Genomic DNA, 22,432 nt, shown 5'->3' on the forward strand with positions numbered 1-22,432 from the left:
CAGTAAATTTTATAACACAAATACAATTATAGCACAGTCAATTCGACATAGGATTGTGCATATTGGGTAGACAGCGATTTTTTTTAGGGTTTCATAGGGTTTACTGTAGACCTGTAGTACAGAACTAGCATCAGTGCTCTCACGCGGTGACGTTTGACGTATTTGGTGGATAAACATAAACACAACTCGCTGTTCACGGTTTTAATACGATTTAGCATTACTACTCCTGTTTTTATCACGCTTTTATTAGCTTGGGTTGTATCTATGTATGTATGTAACGGAATCTTTGAGCTTAATTTTCATCGGTTTCTAAAAGTCTGATCATCTTGAAACTTTGCACACGTCTCAAGGATCGATGACAATGCAATAATTTGATAACAGTTTCCCATTATCCTTATTAGGACCGCCAGGATCTTCGATCCTACGGAGACCACTGAGTGGTTCTTTCTAGAAAAATCTAAATAAGTAATTAATTCCCCAATTTATGAATTTGTCGCAGACTAAAAAATGAAAAATAAATAATAGTTTAAAAAACTAAAAAACACGCTTTTATTGCTAATCGAACTAAAAACTAGAAAATAATTTTTAATGACAGAGTTTAATATTACAGTAGTAGAAGATCAAACAATCAATCATAATAAATCACCTCAAATTAAAATTATAATAAAATTTAAGTTATTAACAGAATAATTCAATTCAGAGTAAAAAGCGTGGGGTGCATTTTACTGCGGTTCATAACTATCCTCTCATAGATAGTTGCCAATAGAATGATTGTAATATTTAAAATATCAAGCACCCCACGCTTTTTACTCTGAATTGAATTATTCTGTTAATAACTTAAATTTTATTATAATTTTAATTTGAGGTGATTTATTATGATTGATTGTTTGATCTTTTACTACTGTAATATTAAACTCTGTCATTAAAAATTATTTTCTAGTTTTTAGTTCGATTAGCAATAAAAGCGTGTTTTTTTAGTTTTTTAAACTATTATTTATTAATCGTGACAAGAATGTTATTTCGCTACTGTTCGCGTATGAATTATGACACCCCACCACACAACACGACACATTCGATATTCGAAATGAACGGTGTTCCATAATTACAACAAAACACAGTGATCTGGCTATGTTAATTACGGTCCGACATTCATTAATGCCAAAACAAATCTCTCAAAAACCTGTATAGTTACGAGTATATGCAATAAGTGACCATTGAGGGCGCTGTAGTCAAATGTGCTACAAGCCTATAATTGTAAAACTGAGTTGTGGGGACTGGGGTTGCCGTCATTCGGCCGAATGTTCTATAGAGAATTTTTTTAGATAATACATACAATTATCTGCAACTTTTATTGATACATATTCGGAGCAAGGTTAATATTAAAAAAAAGCGAATTTCATTTTTTTTATTATAACCCCTATAAGTTGAAATAAAGACGTGTGGATTTTTAAAGTACAGATAAAGAAGTATGTTATCCATGTATTCGAAGTGAGTTTTTCTATAATTAAATTTTATGATTACGCGATCATTTTTTTGGAAGGGAATAAATAAATGGATAAATTCTGATTAACGATAATTTTATCATGTTTACTTGAAAACGTTTGCAAGATATCAGGACATTCGGTTTTGCAGTTTCAAAGTTAAATAGCAAAATGTTGTTATACAATTTACATTTTTTTCCCAAAAAGCTGAATGTCTGGAGTAAACGGATTCATAAACCACAACTGCAGGAGTATACAGGCTGACTGCGAAAATATTTGCATATATTTCGCAGTCACCCTGTATTATCTGATAAAATCTAAATAACATTTAGTATTCTAAATTTTGGAGATGATTCTTCGCGGGGATGATTAGACAAATTTTGATTAGCGTTTTACCATCTACACGATATTTCTAAAATACACGTAGTATTTGACAACAAACGGCCCGGTAGTTTCAAAGATTACCTATCTAGTAAAAATTGGTCGAAGATTATTTCGACAGAACTTCCCTCGCTCATTGTGCAGAGTACATTAAATCCAACTGTTTCTAAAAATTATAAGATTTGATCTTGCGAATTTTATTTTTTTTATGCTAACCCTTACAAGTTAAATTAAAGATAATATAGGGGCAATTCTGAATCAAAGTTGTTAAATTTAAAGGGTGTTAAATTGCAAATTTCCATAGTAACGAGTTAAATTCGTAAATCTGATTGGCTGTTTATGTTTTAACAACCTTTAAATTTTAACAGGTTTGATTCAGAATTGGGCCTATTGTATGTAATGTTTGAGTAAAGGTAAAAGAGCGTGCTATGCGTTCGTTTTAAACAAGTTTTTCTCTACTAATCATAACAATACTGTATTCCCAAATTTTAGATAGAGTGAGTCGTTCTTGAATTTAGTGTCCACCACGTGTTGTTGCACAGCGCATTACAAATACAAGAAAAAAAAGGCACGGCCAAGTTCGGCATCGAATGTAATTCAAGTGTGTGTATAAGAATGGGTGAAAAGCGCGAGAAACCTCTGTGTTGTTACTGCAATAATCCTGCTGTAGAAAAAGGGCCCTATATGCAATCTGTGGGTCATACTTTCATCCAAGTTGTGCAGAAAAAAAAAACGAAAAAACAGCTGTGAACAATCTATGATAACAGAAGAAAAACATCGGTGTGACAATCTCGACAAAAATTATCAACTTACTTTCACCTACGAAGAAGATTCGGACGATGTGCTAAATAACTCAGTAACCAATAAGTCTGTAACGGTTGAAAATAGTGTACTCAAAGACCTAAACAAGGATCTACATAATCAAGTCATTGCGCTACAAGAAAAAGTCAATATGTTCCACTATAGTATACCGGCACCCACGTTAAATAATGCCACCGTAAATGACGACAGTACATCGCTATCAGAATTACTGCTGCAGATGAAAACAGAAATAAATGATAACTTTGAAATTCCGTTTACGGAAATGAAAAACATCAGGCTGAAATTAACGGGACTGGAATGTAAAATCTCCAGCCAACATACAGGGTGACTGCGAAATAAGTGCAAATATTTTAACCACGGCATCCCCCACCCTAGTAGAGCCGAAATATAGAAAAAACAAATTAAAAATCGAATGGGGCAAAACCCCCATGAACCACCCTCGATACGAAGGCACTGAGCCACCTTGTAAACAGAGTTGGAAAAACGTTCGAATAAAAACGACCTAAACACTTTCAGTTTCAATTAAAAATAAAACCGACTTTTTGCTGCTTATCATTCGTTCATTCATTTATAGTCCAGTCAAATTAGCGATTAACCTCGGAATGAGAGATAATAAGCTGAATTTTCGTATATACCTTCATTTTAGCGTTCTAAAAGTTGTCTCAAAAGTCTCATAAAATCTCGTGTCTGCGTCGTAAGTTATTCAAGGTCAAAGGTGAAGAAAAACAGTTTTTTGCGATTATCTCGGTTTCTAGTGCTCCAATGATGTTAACATCTATTATCGTAATTGTAGAGCACAAAATTTGGGACACATTTTATTTGAAACACTTTTACATGCGCTCAATCGTTTTTGAGATAGAGGGCAGTGAGCGCGCAGCGCTCATCCATACGTACTGTAATGCAATCAACCGTGAATATCTGTGAATACTACCTTTAATTTTGAATAATTTGTATTATTTATCAGTTAATACATTGCATTTAATAACATTTTACATATTTTCAATACATTCATTTAATGATAATGATACTTACCTACTTTGTGGAATTAAAAACTCTTTAAATGAAATACTTATTGTATGTATAACTTAATTTATTGAAAGTAGATTTTAAGTAGAAAAATAACTAAGTACTTTATCTTTCAAATGTGTAAGTTTTTATATATTAGATAATATATTATACTTGTTATATTATTATATATCTAAAAGTTATATTAATTTTTTCAAAGTAAAAATTTAAGGAAGTAAAACGAGTTAATGTATTTTAATTTTATCTTTGTTCAGTACCTGTGCATTTCTTACGATTGAAATTGAATTGTAGTGAAAATCTAGAAATCTTTAATAATTTATAGAACAAAAGTATTAATTTTCTTCTTCTTCACCGTCATCTTCTGGACGTTCGGGAATTTCTGTTTCATCGTCATCATCTTCGGTGCGCTGAATCGTTGTTTCCAGACCTTCCAGTTATAATCATGATAGAAAAATAAGTATTTAAAACCTTACGCATTTTAAAGATATAAATTAATCTGAAATATACAATAAATATTTCATTAAATGCGTTTTTAATTACACAAAGTAGGTAAGTATTATTCAGTGAATATGTTGAAAATATGTAAAATGTTTAAATACAATGTATTAATTGATAAATAATACAAATTTTTCAAAATTCAAGGTAGTATTCATAGATATTCACGGTTGATTGCATTACAGTACGTATGGATGAGCGCTGCGCGCTCACTGCCCTCTATCTCAAAAACGATTGAGCGCATGAAAAAATGTTTCAAATAAAATTTGTCCCAAATTTTGTGCTCTACAATTATGATAATAGATGTTAACATCATTGGAGCAATAGAAACCGAGATAATCGCAAAAAACTGTTTTTATTCATCTTTGACCTTGAATAACTTACGACGCAGACACGAGATTTTATGAGATTTTTGACACAACTTTTAAAACGCCAAAATTAAGGTATATACAAAAATTCAGCTTATTATCTCTCATTCCGAGATTGATCCCTTTTTTATCCTAAAATGACTGGACTATTACTCATTCATCATCGTTAAAGGTCAATGTGAAAGTTTTTTGGTAATTTTGATTCTGATGGATGTTTGGTCCTTGTCACAACGATTTTAGATTGTTTATTGGAACAGAAATAAGAGCAACTTAGAATGCTACTACCTTTTTACAAGAAATTTTGAAAATGTTGTCCTTGACTAGCAATACAGGCGTCAGAGCGTTGCAAGAGGTGTGTTGATAGGTAAAAAAACACCGGAGTAGCGGCTGCCACTTTCACTTGTTGAAGCTCTTCGATAATTTCTGGACACTGTTGATTTCCACAAACGAACTGTTTCATCCAACCGATACACATTTATCGAAAACCGTCTCTTGCAATCGTATTTGTGGACGAGCATGTGGAGTTTGATCGGACAAAAAGTGAGTTACACAACGTGGACAATCAGCGGGCTCCAAACCCTTTACTTTGTCAACATGGTATGGATGTGGCCGTATTCTTTTAATGTAGGATGCACTACAAGCTGTGAAAATCCAACTTCTTCTTTCTGTCCTATCACGGCCACGATCGTGAGTTTGAAGTTGAAGGTACCATGATCTCGGAGTTTTTCTATCACTCATGCAAATGTTCGCCCACACCAATTACCATATCGACACAATCTGCATGGGAAAACTCCACCATAAACCGATTTCACCGACCGCTCGATGCTAACTGGCCCTTCTCGTGTTTTTCACGTTGGGATTAAAAAAGTGCCTGATAAAGTCACTCTTTTGGTTTTTAATCCGACTCGCTCTATTCCATTCATTGTAGTAATTATGTAGGTCACAAAACAGTCCAGCGGCGCGTACAACAATTTACATTTAATTTCAAATAATTTTTTCTAGACACTGCTACTACTTAGGACCGTGAATTTTACCCAGTGACATAATCATATTGTGAGCTATTTCCCATTTTTTTTTTTTTTGCATGTATTTCGCAATCACCTTGTATAACTAATGGGCTGGCTGCTACCAGCGCAGCAAAGAAAAGCGAGCAAATCATTATATTCGATATTTTTAATATAAAGAAAAGCGAAGAAACAAGATACAATAAATAACAAAAAAACATCTAACCCAAAAAAAAGTGACAACCAGAAAGCAATGAATCCATTTTAATGGCACTTGAAAGAGATCAATTAAATTTAATGAAATCAATTATCGATCTTCCCGGTAAAGAACCGACAAAGACGACTAGAGTTACAAGCATCGCAGCTATCAATCACAAACCTAAGGAGGATGCAGATTTTACCGAAATTCGTTATAATAAAAATGAAAGGTAACATCTTGTAGTTGGTAAAGGAGATCACTCCCCTAAAGGCAGTTGAAAAGAAGGCCTTCTTGTTTGTTACTCGCTTTGATCGTGATACTACGTCGGAGTACATAAAGAAACATATTAGCAGTGTATGTGAATCTGACGTTGTAAAACTGGATCTTAAAAGTAAAAACAGCGCGGCTTGATTTAGAATTATGGTATCTTTTCCAAACAAAGATACGGTACTGAATGAAAACTTTTGGCCAAAGGGTATCGTGCTAAATCGTTATTATTTTCTAAAGCAACAATCCACTAGCAAACAAGGTCATAACGAATTTAACGAAATCAACACTTTTAGAAAAGCATAAGGTAAATTACATATCGAATAAAAACAGAGATCTTGTCCCTGCAAAAAATAGCATTAATATCTTGCACCAAAATGTTCAGTACTTATAAACATGAAGAACTGGACGCTTTTCTTGAAGATCAAAATTGGTCACGTTCTATTATACGCATCACAGAACATTGGCTGTCAAATCCCGAGTGCAACGTTATATCAGTTAAAGGATATTCTGTAAAATCTTACTTCTCAAGAGGAGGTAAAGGATATGATGGATCCATTATTTTTACACATCAAGAATTTATTACCGACAGCATATATATTTTGCCTTGAGCTAACGGTTATATTTCTATATCGTCCTCCATCAGGCGACTTTGGTGCGTTCCTAGGTATCATTTTCAATTTCAATGATGCAAAAAAATGCCTTGTTGGACTTACTTCTACGATACGCTCTTAAAGCTATTGTCAATTTTAACACTAGAGGGATAAATTGTCTGGACAATATTTTCACAAATATACAAGATTATCATCTCCGTGTTAGTCCTATAGATCTAGGTATTTCTGACCATCGAGAAATATGGCTTGCGATTCATTTTCCTGTAAATCAATCGACGAAGATTGTTATTTCACGAACCATTACCGAATTTGGAAAATTCTGTCTTTACAAATCCCTGGAGTTAGTTGATTGGGACGTCATCACTTGTATGTGTTCAACGGTTCGTTTTTCTATTAACATGCCTAACACTGATAACAAAGTGAATTTACTGACTACTAACTATTACTACCTAGGTGTTACATAATAATATAAATTTTCCTATTTTGTGTTCTTCAATTGGCGACCAATCTCAGTTGAGTACAATAAATTATTATTATTAGAACCCATCACTGACACGAAAATGAACGGCATTCAGGTAAGAGTTCCATCATTACGGGTACTAAAACCAAGTAATGATATGCATCGATTAGATTAATAAAAATTTTTGGAGATTTTGAGACATACAAATTCGTCTGTTATTCTCTAATCTCACCCTATCCCCAAGACCCTAGCATAACTGCCGATCATTTATCCGCGCATCACTTGAAAAGTGACCTACACTACTCCGACCTACTGGTGCTAACATATCCTGACTGACATGATCAGACTAGTCGAGAACAATATGACATGTTCCTAACAAAACAGTTTTTTGCATTTTGACAATTATTGAATCATTTAAGTGTAAATATTTCAAATTCCCAACTAAACTATTGGGTACTACACCTACATTCGAGATAACTAAAGGCAGAATTGAAATTTTTTCAAGATTTAGCATTGCCTTCATTTCTATTGATAATTGTAGATATTTTGAAATTTTGGTGTAGTATGTTTGTTGTGCGTGTTAGAAACAGCAATGTCTATGATGATATCTGGCTGTAATGTTTCTGTCTGTAAATATTGTGCGATCCCAATATAGATGGTATTCTCTGTTTTCAAGGAATAGAGATGGAATGTAAGTGTAATACGGTGTCGTATCTTGGATTAAGTTTAGATTTGTTTGCGAATGACTTTGGCTGCGTTGTCGTGTCTAGCTTTGTAGTCAGTTTGTGCCAAGATGCTACAGGATGAAGTTATGTGCTGAATCGTTTCGGGTTTTACTCTAGAAAGTCGACAACAATCATTTCTTATATTTGGATCTTTGATTATATATTTTTTGTAATTTTTGTTATTATTTACTTCTTAAATAGCAAACAAAAACCCTTCCCTTACGGCATATAAACTTGATTTTTTGAGCCCAATCAATGACATTTTCTTGTTGATGTGAATTTCGTCTAGCTCTTTGAAGAATTTTCCATGTAGTTGTTTTAATTTCAGTCCACTTATTATGTTGTCTAGTTTGTGGGGTGTTTGTGAAACTTGTCTTTTGTATAAATTTTCTACATTCTGGAATCCCCTTCCTCTGTTCTGTTTTGGTAATGAAAATCTTTCAATTGATGACTTCGGATGATATCTTCTATATTGTGTGAAAGATTTTTTTGTTGAGATGTTTAAATTTTGTCAATCGATTTTTCGTACTTGCACGTATTTTTATATCATCCATATATAGCAAGTGACTTAACCTACTTTCTGCTTTGGTGTTAATTCTTATATTGAAACCATAATTACATCTATTCAAGATGTCGGAAACAGGATTTATTGCCAAACAGAACCACAATGAACTGAGATAATCGCCTTGAAAGATTCCTCTTGTGATCATTATTGGATCTGATTGAAGCGTTTGATCAAAGAATAGTTTTCCAAAATTCCATTGTATGTTTGAGAAGAGCACATATTTTAGGATCAACTTATATACTATAATTCCACAATTTTGCCATTAATGCGGGGCTGAATCATAAGCTTTCTTATAATCCACAAAAGCAGTATATATGTTTCTGTTTTCTTTCCTGACTTGTTCACAGATGATGGAACATATGATTAATTGCTCTTTGCAACCAAAGGATCCTTTAATACATCATTTTTGCTCTTGGTTGATGATGTCGGATTTAAAAGAGTGTTGATAGATTTTTTTGTGTTATGCATAAGGTTAGTATTTTGTTAGTATGATAAGTTTGTATTTTAATGGATTTGTTGTGTCATCATCTTTACGTTTTAGATATGTTACATCACGACACAAAAATATTGGAAATGTTGATGGGTTAAAAGAAGGAACTAGTTTAGATGTTTTACTAAATGAGTGTGTACACCACCACAACTGAATCTTTTTTTTTCCAAAATTGTGTATTTTGTCTGGTCCTGCTGGTTTCAAGTTTTGTGTTCTATTGATGTCATTCATCAGTTCGTCAAGCGTTATTTGATTATTTATCGTTCATTGGTGTAATTGTGGATAGTTTATTAAAAAAAAGTATTATTATTATTAAGGTTTTCCTGGTTTTTTTTCTTGACAAAAACTATTTGTTCTTCTCGAAGAGGAGCAATGCCGTTTGCTATCGTACAGAGCATTAAAACATCTATATTTTGTTTCTCGACAGAATGTACGGCATTTTAGTCTCCATTACGACATGCCATGAAATGATGCAACATCACAGAGTGCAAGCAAATTATTTAAAACCTAACATACAAAACGATTCGAATTTTATCCATCAAAACTGTAAACATTTATCAAAAATAATTGTTCATTTCGAAAGTGAAACGCGTAACTTGGACGAAGCTTTGGAAAAAATAAAAGTTACGATTCGAACGGTTAAATCGATTAACAAGTATTCTAAGCGAGGAGGATGTAATAAGAACGTAGGGACAATATGTTGAAATTTGTGGCACCAATTTCTCTAAATCTAAACACCATGTAGACTAACTAACTAGTAGACAAAGCGAGCATGGAACACGTTTAAGGCAGTCGCCTAAAAAGTTTTTAGCGACTAGCAATTGTAACATATCCTCGAAAATACATTTTCTATAATACCATCTCGATTTTTGTCCTTCAAATTGCGCCTTCGTCAGTGTTCATCACTGACTGGTGAGCGTTTTCATCAGGACATTTCTTCACTGGAAAAACGCTACCAAGGAAAGTGGTCACCAACGATGTCAGCAGATTGTTGCTTGTCAATTGCTAGAGATTGTCAGAACCTTAACAGAAATGCTATTAAACTTAAGCTAATTTAAAATTTTCCATAATAATTTTGATAAAATTTTATGTAAACTTCAAATATCTAAAAAACTAACGCTAAAATATGTTCAAAATATAAATGTACGTTCTACCTAATTGTGTCATTAGCGTGAAAGGATTTTTACAGTCACTATGTTTGCAGTAAGCAAAATTTTTAATTTTAATGCTCAGTGGTTCATATAAACGGTCAACCTTAATATCCGGATTGTATGTACGTCGATACGATCAGTGTTCATGGCTTGCTGCATTTTTTTTTTTATATAAATTAATTTTTAACAGATAGTTTACCTACACATACATACTTGATTTAATTTGTTTATCTACAACTTTACTGTTCAAAAAATAAAAGAAGAGAGTGGTAACTTTTAAGAACATTCACCCTATATTTGCTGTTTGGTGACATCATGCAGTTTCTGTTTATTCTTTGACGTTTATAACAAAATCCATTCATATGTAATGGAAATTTAATATCCGACTGCAGTTATTTTAAAACTACTTTTTGCTCTTTTCCTGTAGAAATGCTTTAATGTTTCTAATTAATGTAAAGTAAAACATCAAATAAATTGGTAAATAAAAAAAAATGTTTATAAGCGATTTTTACCAAAATACCAATTCTTAAAAATAGTATCGTTCACTTTTTGAAAAATCATCACTTTTCTTTTTATTTATTTTACCTAAAAATTAGAATTTACAGTGCCGATACCGTTACAATGTGAATTTTCAAACTTGCGGCCATGCATCAGTACCCTTAACATTTATGTATGTTTTATTAAAATTTTTTATTTACCTATTCAAAACTCACTGCTATTTTAAATGTTAATGGTACTGTGACGTACATATTTTAGTTTATATCAAACAAGCTTGGCACTGGTGTATTCTGGTGAAAGTTACAGCCAAATAACTAAAACTTTTGCACGTAATTAAATGAACGAAGTTTTTGACAAGCATAAATTATGCGTGCATTTGGATCACTGGTATTCACTATGCTATGAGCACAAGAAACATACTGTTCAAAAACTTGGTTCGTGAATTATTTCTAGTTTCTAAATGTCCTAAGAAACAAGAAATTTTATTTAGTTAAGCACTGTTGCATTAGAACCTTTGGTGCATGTGGTAATACCTTTGTTTATTCCCCCAATACAGCTCGGATTGCGAAGACGGTTTTCACGCTTTTGAAATTTCTTTCCTTTTCCTGTAATACATGATGATTAAAAAATAAATTAGGTCAGATTTTTTTTTAGAAAATAAAGCGATAAAATAAAAAATAAAATGTAATAAACTAACTTAAAATTCCATACGACTAAAATAGATAAAGAAAAAAGATATGAGATTTTACGCAAATGCTTCACAAATCAAACACCTTTTTATCTCATATAAGCAATGGATATTTCCTAACTGATAGATTTAGGGTTATTTCTGTAGTTTCAATTTTTTAGTTGTTACGTTTGGCTTATGAAGAAAATGTTCTTTTTCTGATGATGAACAGGGGTGGGACGTCTCAGATTGAAGTTACATAAGTCGCTGACAAGTTTTTTTTATTCCCCCATAAACGTCTTCAGATCTAACTTCACTTTCATAAAGAATTTTTTGTCTCAACATTTTAAATATACAGAATTAATAATGACATTTAAGAAACTGTTACGAAATTATACGATATAACTACCCATAAAACAAAAAGGAAGAAAATGTCACACTTTTGAGAGAGTAATGTAAATGAAGTCCAAATCTGAGGTCGTTTACCTTGGAATAATAGTAAATTACATAGCAAGACTGCTAAAGAGCCTATTATACACGACCTCGAAGTTTGCGTAATTCGAGAAAGTGTATAATAGGCTGACCACACGAGTTGTGTACTATACTTTTTCTACGACTACGAAAATTAAAATTTCAAAAAAAATTAAAATTACAAAATCAAATTTTATTTATTGAAATAACAATTTTTTTTTCATGTACAAAAAAATATATATAAATAATATGAACAACATGAACGACTTTAAGAATTACCCACTTACTATTTAAATTAACCGTAAACTTTTAGCAATTTTTTATTATAATAGGGGCCATATATTTCTGCTTTATACCCTTAGATCATATAATAAATAGATACCACCATGCCGTGTTCTTTCCCTAGAACAGCCTGTGACGACATCCTCCTGTCACACATCTCTCTCGTGCATGGAGGGATTACAATGAAGCTATCCTTGCCTGATCACTATTTGAATTTTGCGCGCCTAAATTTTAGGAAGTATGTCTGAACTAACTTCGGAAGAAAGATGTTGACAGCTTGATTTTATAAATAATTCACAGTAGATAACAAAAGGAATAGTAAATTATTGGGCAGCAATTGTGATCCTTTATGACTACATCACTTAAAATAGGATCTTTGTTCTAAATTCTAAAATTGTTTTTTGTACAACAACTCAAAAGAGAGGTTAGAAGAAACATCTGTCAAAAGCGATTTGTTGCGCTGGTGCGGTACAAGGATGGAAGTGAAATAGACATATACAGATGAAATGCATATAACAAAGATGAAGAGGTGGTGATCACACAAGGATAGCATTATACTACTACCCTTGACGTAGAAAACGACAACAAATAGCTTCATGTCTAGTCACAACTTTCAGTTTGAGTATTGGTATCTATTTATTATATGATCTAAGTTTATACCGTTCTTTTGACTTTTCTGGTAGCAGGTTACTAGTAGCGGTAGCTGCCTTTTCAATAATTTCTGGAGGTGTACCCCCAAATTCACTTTCTGAATCGCGAGGTTGAAACGCAAAGTGGCGTAAATCAGTTTGTGAAAAAACTGCAGATTTGTATGCCAAGTGGCCACTGAAAAAGCAAGGTACCTATTGAAAGGCAAATTTTTAGTGTCTTTAAGAAATTGGCCGAAAAAGAATACTAAATATGTTCGCTATATAACAAAGATCGTATTTCAAACTAAGACAAAGTGGCATAAGTCAACATACGCCACGTTGAGTTTTAAACTGACTTACACCACTTTGCGTTTCAACAGGTCATATTTCCTCTCTTTTTAAATGTTTCCATTTGTTCGCGTTATTGTCAGATTTTAATTGTATGATAATAATCATTAAATAGCATCAGAGTACGTAGGAGTTGTTTAATGAGTAGGCTACATGAAATTTTAGCTACCACCGCCTTTGGTCTAACAATTAATCCTGATATAATAAATCAAAACAAATTTATTGTTATCATAACATGATTTGTCACAGTTGCACCCATGTATCGACATATTCCTACATAAAAGTTTTAATGTAGCATTTCTTCTTTTGAAATAGATGGCACCGCAGAAAACGAATCATAATTATTACTCTAATAAATAATATTTAATTCACGATATCAAACCTAATGGTATAAAACAAACTGCAGAAGGGTCCTGTTCGGTAAGCCAATTTTACAGTTAGTTGTAAAACAACCTGATTTTATTATTCTTTGAAATATGTTCCAAATTTGTAGAAGTTCGACAGAACATAATGACGATAAACCCTTTCACATTGTTTTTCTCCAAAGTAGAGACCGGTTATTTAACCTGTGAAATGCAATCCTGAATCAGAAGGAACAAGATAATTGGGCATACTTACAATTTAAAATTAAAACAATTCAAAAAACAACTTAAAAATTAAAACAGCATATTTATAATATTGTCATAATTTCACAACGGACAAACATTCTACAGTGCCATTTGCAGCCACGTACAAAAGAGAGTTTTCACATCTGCACCACACAACAGCATGAGAACTTTAAGTCTCTATTTTTCCTCTTTATATACGGAATTGAATCACACATTTTTCAAGTAAACTGAAACGAATTCATGTAAAAGTTCGGTTCAGTACTATCCCTCAAATTGTATAATCGGTTGCTCTCCCAATAATTTATAATTAGTGAATCAGTTAAATAAATGTTATCAAGTAATTTAAATTATAACTAATAGTTGTAAAATAATTAAAATTAAGAGTTGTGGATAAAGCGTCTTCTGAAAAACACGTTTACTTAACCAATACTGTGAAAATAATAGTGAACATCGACTTTGTTTCCAAAAGTGGTTATTATAGAAAATCTAAATAAACTGTTCAAGATTATAATACTGATGACTTAAAAAATTTCCCTGCTTATGGGTTGTTTATCCGAAAGTATCAAGAGTTTTGCGAATCGGATGTCGTTGTCCAGTCACCCCGAGGAGAGTGGAATAAGAACGGAAGGATATCACGGTGAAATTTGTGGCACTGATTTCTCTGGATCTAAACACCGTTTACGACTATGCACTCGAGTTAACCAGGCCCCTAGGTTCGAAAGTATCGAAAAAGCAGTGGCGGAGCAACTTCATCCGTCATGGCGATGAAAGAAACTGAAACTTGTGAAAACCAAGTGTCTTTCTATTTGTTTACTTCCATCTCATGATTTACAACGTTTGCTGCTCACCATGCTGAGTTTATTAAAAAAAAAAAAACCGTACTATTGGAAGCATACAACAGATCCCCTCTGTTTTTGTTCCAACCTCCTCGTTCCTACCCTTGTATTTATGAATAAACAACTGTAGGGAGATGAAAATAAGTCAAGCGAAATGGCATTGAAAATCAGACTAGGACCCGATTTATAGAAAGCGAAGTTAAAGTTAATTCGCGATTAACTTTTAATTGAGGTTCGTTGCGAGGCAACGCGCAATTTTTAACCAATCACGGACTCATATTCCACATTTTAATTCTCTGTTAAACTAATCGGGGATTAAATATTTAACTCGCTGTTCTATAAACCGGCCCTAGATCAGGTAGAAAAGACGGAAAATGTATTTTATGAATGTTTTGTGTATAAGTATCAATTTAAAATTGTTGTTTCCTATGACAACAATTAAGATTGCCTAATATTCACTGTTTTTTTTTTTAGATTAGAACAAGACCTGACATCAAACGAAACTGAGTTCATTATGAGTTCACTAACGGTCAAGTGACATTCAATGTGCCGCTTGTATGTACGTAGGTAAATAACAACACAATGATATTTTTTTTAACGTTCGTTAAAAAAAGTGTAACATTTTTTATTATTTTTTGTTTATGAAGGATACGTTTATTTCATAGCACTAGAAGCGTGAAAAAAAGTGTCATAGCGTTTCATTTTTTCACGCATTTGAGTGAAAAAAAGTGTCGTAGCGTGTCATTTTTTAACGAAAGTAAAACATAGAAGCCTGCAGTTGCTATGATAATTCATCAACACAAGTGGTTTGCATTAGTTTTCTCGGTGTTTTGTAGTAATTTGTGTGCTCGCACAATGGAATCGGACAGCGATGAAGATTTCTCGTGCACCCCCGAAAAAATTGTCAAGACGGCAAATACGGCTACATTTAATATCCATGTTCCAAAATAAAAAGTTTTTGAAGTTGGTGGTTGTTGAGTTTTGTTACGAACGTGAAAAAAATATTGTATGCAACTCGTAAGTAAAGTTGCTTTCTTTCACTCGAAATATATACACTTTACTCAGTAGCTGCATAAATAACTATTAATAATAATAGGTTGACAGTACGAATATAATGTATTCCTAAGTATTTCGTATTTAAAACACAAATAATATATAAAAACTTGGGAATGTTAAATTATCATTGCAAGTCTTGACTTAAACAATAAAATAAAGTGACTCACTCATTAATCTTTTTGAGACACCCTGTATAAGCAAATCTAAAAAATACTAATGCACTGATAAATCACAATTATAGACTCATCATACTTTGCACATTGAAGATAGGAGTTATTCGGCAAAATTTTGAGCCGACGTCATCAGTTTTTTAGGGGGGATGAGCAAACACATTTTGATAAAAAAATTGTCATACTTCTGATAATATTAAAAGGTCTCCAAGATTTCAAAGCATTGGGTTTTGCAGTCCCTGAATAAATCGTACAGCAACAAATAAAAAAAATCACACGCTTTTTTGGGTGACAATTAATTATTGTTGGAATTTACGATACAGAAGAATCAGGGCAATCAGAGAATGAAAAATGAAAACATTTGTCGAAAATTATTTCGACAGAACTTTCTTGGCCGGCCAAGGCAATGTGCGAACATTGTTCTCTTCTAGAAACTCTCTCACTACATGTGCTCTATGAATGAGGCAATTATCTTGCTGGAAAACAAAATTATCACCGAAAACAGATAATACGGACGGTAGCATTACTTCCTCTAAAATATCTCTATAAACTAAGTAATGCTGCTAATATAATCGTTCCTCAACAACTAAACATATTCCTTGGTGCAGAACACTGATCCACCCCCAAACGTTTCCATGGCCAGCACATTCCCCAAACCGTACTCCGCTCGACTTCTCTATATTTGGATCTCTGAAGGACTCTGTTTTTAAGCGTAGAATGGAAAATTTGGATGAATTGATGCAGGACATTACAAACTACTGCAATAATATTCATCAAGAAATGCTGCAGAATATTTTTGAAAATAAGAAAAGGAGAATCAGAATGTGTTTGCAGCAAAATAGAGGGAATTTGTAGATGTTAGTGTAAATCGTTGGACATGAGAAGTTGTTGAAGTCAAAGAGATTCATGTTAATTGGATGGATTGAAGTTACAGTGGTGTAAGTCTTTTTAAAAACACCAGGCCTACACAGAAACTACTTGTAGATTTAGATGTGGTTGATCTAAACGGATTAACAGACAACCTGAAGTAGATCAGATCTTCATGCAACTGGCAATATTTTTGTTCTCAAATTGAGGAGTTGGATGGACTAAACGCCCAACGTGTGTTAGGTCGTTATTCCTTAAATCGATTCAAAATATTTTTTTAACTTCCTTCAACGTACTGATCTGTAAAACTTTTTAATTGGATTTGGTAAAGAAGTTACTAAATGGCGCCTGCGAGGTAGATACCCATTAATTCAGAGTTTAATAATAAATATTCCCTATTTCTTAAAGCGGCAAATTTTGATCACTACAGTTTTGACAAGTTTTCCATAAACTACTTGATTTACAAACATTTATAGACGCGCTGTATATACCTGTACTCGTCGCAAATATTTTTCCCAAATCCATAAACATCAAGAGTGGAGAAATTCTTGCCGTCTGTGAACCAGTCATAAAGATATTTCATCACAAGGAGAATCTTTCTGAAAACAATGATGAAGGAATAAGAAGCAGCTTACAAATTCTAGAGCTCTAGAACTTGTTCATCTATTTGATAAATCAAAGGAAAGTGGCAAGACAGTTTCTGGAGAAACACAACGGAATGTTTGCATCTAGACAGTCGTTTGGGCGCACAAACATACCGCGACATCGGGTAAACACTGGAGACGCGCAACCGATCCGTCAAGTCCCGCGAAGACTACCTTTCGCAAAACAATAGGAAGCTGAGGAACTGGTACGAAAAATGTTGGATGACGACGTTATAGAGGAGTCAAAGAGTCTATGGTCTTCGAATGTAGTGCTAGTTATCAAAAAAGGACGGGTCAACGAAATTTTGCGTAGACTACAGGAAACTAAACAATGTAACGAAAACATTATCGAGATCTGCCTGGTTCTCCACATTGGACCTCAAAAACCGGCTATTGGCAAATTGGTATTCATCTAGAAGACAAGGAGAAAAACGCTTTTTCTGCCGAGAGTGGTTTGTATCAATTTAGCGTAATGCCTTTTGGACTGTGTAATGCTCCGGCTACTTTTGAGAGGCTAATGGAAATGGTATTACAATTGCTAACACAGAAAACATATTTGATTTATTTATACGATAACATGATATTTGGGAAGAAATTTGAGGAGTACCTAGAAGAAGTATTCATCCGAGTGAAGGAGATAAACTTGAAGTTGAATCCGAAGAAATGCCTCTTCCAAAAAAAAGTAGAATTTTTGGGACACACTGTTTCAGCAAACGGAATCAAGACTGCGGGAACGAAGATCAAAGCAATTCGCGATTGGCCAAGACCAAGACATAAGCACGAAGTCCGGAGTTTCTTGGAATTATGCACATATTTGCTACAGAAAGTTTGTCAACGGGTTTGCTGATATTGTTGCTCCTCTACAGACTGACGGATTTGAATTTTCAGTTTAATTGGACTGCTGCATGTGAGGCAGTCTTCAAAAGACTGAAGAATTCACTATGCTCTAGTCCTACTCTGCCGTACCCTCAATCATCGGGAATGTTCATTTTGGATACAGACGCGAGCAACATAAGTACCGTATTGTCACAAATGCAGGACAAGGAAGAAAAAGCAGCGTACTATCGATTGTTCAGGCTGTTGAACACTTCCATAAATATCTCTACGGACGCGAATTTGTAATTAGAACCTATCACGCAGCTGTTCCATGGCTCTTTCAGATTTCAGAATCCCGAAGAACAAGTGGCTAGATGGCTTGAATGACTCTAACAGTATCAATTCAAAATTCAACACAGGGCTGGTAAGCTCTACAATACCGCGGACTCTTTGTGAGAAGATCGGTTTTGCAATGATGATTTTGATTTAATTGTAAGTAGGGTTTCAGAGAATTTTAATTATTTCTTGACAACTAACTTACACCAGCTTCTGAAAGTTGACTCACGGCTGTAGATCTATTTGAGTGGTTGAAAATCTTTACTTTTTTTTTATGTAAGTGCCAATGACAAACGCACCCGATTTGGTTCATTTTCGCAATTCATTTGATCGCACTGGTGCATTTTTAAACCAAAAATTGTTGCTATTTTGATTCCAATTTTTATTGGTACAAAGAAATAAGCGACGTATATTTTATTTTAGCAAGCACTGAGACACAACCATTTACTATCAGTGGTTCATTGGCCACCTCCTTGTGCAGTTTTAGTGACTTGACCCTTAAGCCCTATTTATAGATTGACGTCCGCCCGTCTGACGCTACCGCTATCGGACGCGAAGAGGTTGACGCCGCCGACAATTCAGATTGTATTTATAAATTCCAGCAATAGCGCTGCGTTTATTAATGTACGCAGGCGTCGTCGACTGACATCTGTCAAATCAAATGTCGACCTAAAAGCAATTTTACCTACCTCAGTAAATATTATTTTGTTAAAATATAGTATTTAACATTACTAGCATGGTAAAAAGGTTTTTACTGGCCGACAGAAGGAGCCAGTAAAAACCCGTTACCTTGCGTGTATTGTTCAATATTTTATTTGTTTCTCATTTGTAAATACCTATTATAATAGTTATTTATGTACCAAGGGCACAAAGAAGATGTTTATATTCGAGGGCAACGTTTACAAAATCGAGGGCCTCTGGCCCGAGATTTTGTAAGTTGCCCGAGATTTATAAACATCAAGTTGTGCCCGTGGTGCATACAAACTTTTATTTTTCACGAGAAAATCTAAAAAAAAACACTAATTTATATAATTAATTCGTAAAAAAAAAATTTACGTGGCGTTGATTTTGTTGTCAAGGAGATTCTATGTTTATTGCAAACACGGCGTCTATTCACGGTGTCAACACGTATATTTTCGACCGCGGAAATGAATGAGGAAAATTGTGAAATTCCAGAAAACATTGTGAAGAAAGCGCAAAAAGCCAATGAAAATGTGTTACCTGGAACATCAGGATCCATATATGAAAAAGAATACAAAATTTTCCTTAATTGAAAGATTAAGAAGTGGCTTACTTCCAAGAATTGGTGAGTTATTCTGTTTATAAAATAATTATTTAACTGTGTTCTTCATTTTTAGTCAGAAAAATATTCACCCAGTTCCTCATGGTGAAAATACTCGATGGTCAAGGCAACTTTAAGAGTAAACGACAACATAGACATTTCTAATTATCATCGTTTGACATATTTCTATAAAGAACCCAAAAGGTTATGTGGCAAAAAAATCCCGAGTTTTGACTGGCGGACAAGTCACGCAATTTGTAAAAGATGCTTCCGACAACAGATATTTACTTCAGAAGGTAAACTAAGTTATTTTTTGATGATTGTAATTAATTTAAATACGAATGTTTTATGCAGTAAAGGTAGTTGGAGGATGAGTGAACACAATTCTAGATTTTTATACAGGGTGTCCCAGAATTCGCGCCATTCCCGTGAATGACATGTTCCCTGTCCCGAACTGTGCCGTAATTCGCAAAAAGAATTGTCCAGGCTTTAACCGTGTGAGAACTGGAAGGCGATTAAGTTGACCAATAGAGAGGCTGCTTTTATATCCGAACGTTTCTATGTTCAAAGTTACCTATGCCAAGAACAAAAAATCGGGTAATACTAAAGTTGAATGAATTTTTTTCCGAATCCCCCTCCGTCAACGAAAGGAAACAGAAATGTGGTTATAAATTTAATCATTTTGACAGTTGTTTGTCATAAACTGTCACGAAGTTTATCACTGACCTGAAGAGACGCTTCTGCGCCAGAGATGACTGATTAATGTACACAGAGATATCAAGGTTTACTTTAAGGCAAGTAGCATGGGACAGAAGTTATTTCTGCTGCCATTCTAGTTAAATTGTGTTTAACTGGACTATACATGTCATAAGAGAAGCTGTTTCATTTCATCGTAGGCAAATAATACATTTATTACTATTCTACATAGAGTAGCTACCGAAGAGCAGGTATTAGAAGTCATTTTCTTAGAGCCCCGTGAATAATCGTCGGCACCTAGACCAACATGTGTTTCACCGATTGTTACATCGAGCAAGAGAAGATGGATCTTTTCAACCTAGTCGGAAAGGCCGTGCTGGGGCTCTACGGAATGTACGTGTAGGTGCTGAAGAGCAAGTGTTAGAAAACATGGAAGCGGATCCTAGGAGAAGTGTCCTCTACGTAGCGCAAATGAGTGAATGCTCAAGATCGACCACTCATCGTATTCTTCAAGAGAGAAGACTGCATCCTTACCATTACACGAGAGTGCAGCATCTGCGACCAACCGACTAGTCGCGACGAGTACATTTTGCTCAATGGTTACTGCGACAAAATGAACTAAACCCTGATTTTACACGGCGCATTCTTTTCACCGACGAATGTTCATTTTCCCGAGAAGGAATGTTTAATGCACACAATTGGCATTTCTGGGCACACGCAAATCCACATCTCACTAGGGTGAGAGCATATCAGGAGCGATTTACTATTAATCTATGGGCTGGAATCAATGATACTACTGTGGTAAAAATTTTGATGCATCTGATAAAATTATCACTAAACTCCGTTCCTGTTTTTTTAGGTGGGGCCGTTTGTGTTACCTGATCGCCTTACATTCTCCATAAATTAACATCATTTCCAAATATTCTTTATACTAGTATGAATAAGACATCAATAACTTAGTGGTATTGGTACTGATTTGTTTATAGTTTGTATTGTTCTTAACAAAAATTGCAACTAAACGATTTTTGTTATAATTTTTATTCGTATCTTTTCAATCTCTAGAAAGTACTCACAACTTTAAAGAAACTGTTTTGAATCATCATGTGCAACATCAATATTATTCTTGAATAAGTCTCAGTTTTCAGTATCTCCCCCACATGATTGACACCACAGCAGATACCTATGATCTTAATACACCAGAGAAGTGGAGTCTCGTCTCTTTTTTCGTTGCTTAGATTAGGTATCAGCAACAAAGCTGTTCAGTAAAAATTGATACTGTTTATTGAAAATCATAAGCACCGATTAATCAAAAGCGATATTTATGTTTTAGTACACTTAATAACGTTCTTTGAATGGACATGTGGTACTCTTTTTTAGAAATAACGATAAACTTAATATCAGGCATATGATGCATAGTGAATTCTGAAAATGTACTAATTTTCGTTAAAAAGAACAACACATTATTCACGGGGCTCTAAGAAAATGACTTCTAATACCTGCTCTTCGGTATCTACACTATGTAGAATAGTAACAAATGTATTACTTGCCTACGATGAAATGAAACAGCTTCTCTTATGACATGTACAGCCCAGTTAAACACAATTTAACTATAATGGCAGCAGAAATAACTTCTGTCCCATGCTACTTGCCTTAAAGTAAACCTTGACGTCTCTGTGTACATTAATCAGTCATCTTTGGCGCAGAAGCATCTCTTCAGGTCAGTGATGAACTTCGTGACAGTTTATGACAAACAATTGTCAAAATGATTAAATTTATAACCACACTTCTGTTTCCTTTTATTGACGGAGGGGGATTCGGAAAAAAATTCATTCAACTTTAGTATTACCCGATTTTTTGTTCTTGGCATAGGTAACTTTGAACATAGAAACGTTCGGATATAAAAGCAGCCTCTCTATTGGTCAACTTAATCGCCTTCCAGTTCTCACAGGGTTAAAGCCTGGACAATTCTTTTTGCGAATTACGGCACAGTTCGGGACAGGGAACATGTCATTCACGGGAATGGCGCGAATTCTGGGACACCCTGTATAATACGTTATTCGGTGCTAGCAGAATGGAAGCAGAGGCAGAAATAATTCCAATAGAGGCACCTCCGAAAAGTTTAAGTTTACCTGAATAGTTTAGTATGAATAGCAAGTTTGTAAATTGTAATTTGTATCT

At 34.0% G+C, this 22,432-nt stretch overlaps 1 protein-coding gene and 1 long non-coding RNA gene across 4 annotated transcripts in view; one reads left to right on the forward strand and one right to left on the reverse strand.

The window, feature by feature from the left end:
- Positions 1-22,432, reverse strand: part of LOC135135546 (inositol polyphosphate-4-phosphatase type I A) — a 45,005-nt gene that overhangs the window by 16,975 nt on the left and 5,598 nt on the right. For 2 of the 3 annotated variants that reach the window (XM_064064628.1, XM_064064627.1), the window contains one exon: positions 11,080-11,151. The exons of the other annotated variant lie outside the window; for it this stretch is intronic. In XM_064064628.1, the coding sequence (XP_063920698.1) occupies positions 11,080-11,151 (72 nt within the window). The remainder of the gene's footprint in view (positions 1-11,079; positions 11,152-22,432) is intronic. 3 annotated transcript variants of the gene reach the window in all.
- Positions 19,124-22,392, forward strand: LOC135135503 (uncharacterized). The gene is made up of 4 exons (XR_010281577.1): positions 19,124-19,582; positions 19,635-19,854; positions 19,913-21,055; positions 21,114-22,392. It is a non-coding gene; the product is annotated as an uncharacterized LOC135135503 (long non-coding RNA).

This window comes from Zophobas morio, unplaced genomic scaffold (assembly GCF_036711695.1).
Source record: "Zophobas morio isolate AGI-343-1 ecotype UQ-CSIRO unplaced genomic scaffold, CSIRO_AGI_Zmor_V1 ptg000024l, whole genome shotgun sequence".
NCBI lineage: Eukaryota > Metazoa > Arthropoda > Insecta > Coleoptera > Tenebrionidae > Zophobas > Zophobas morio.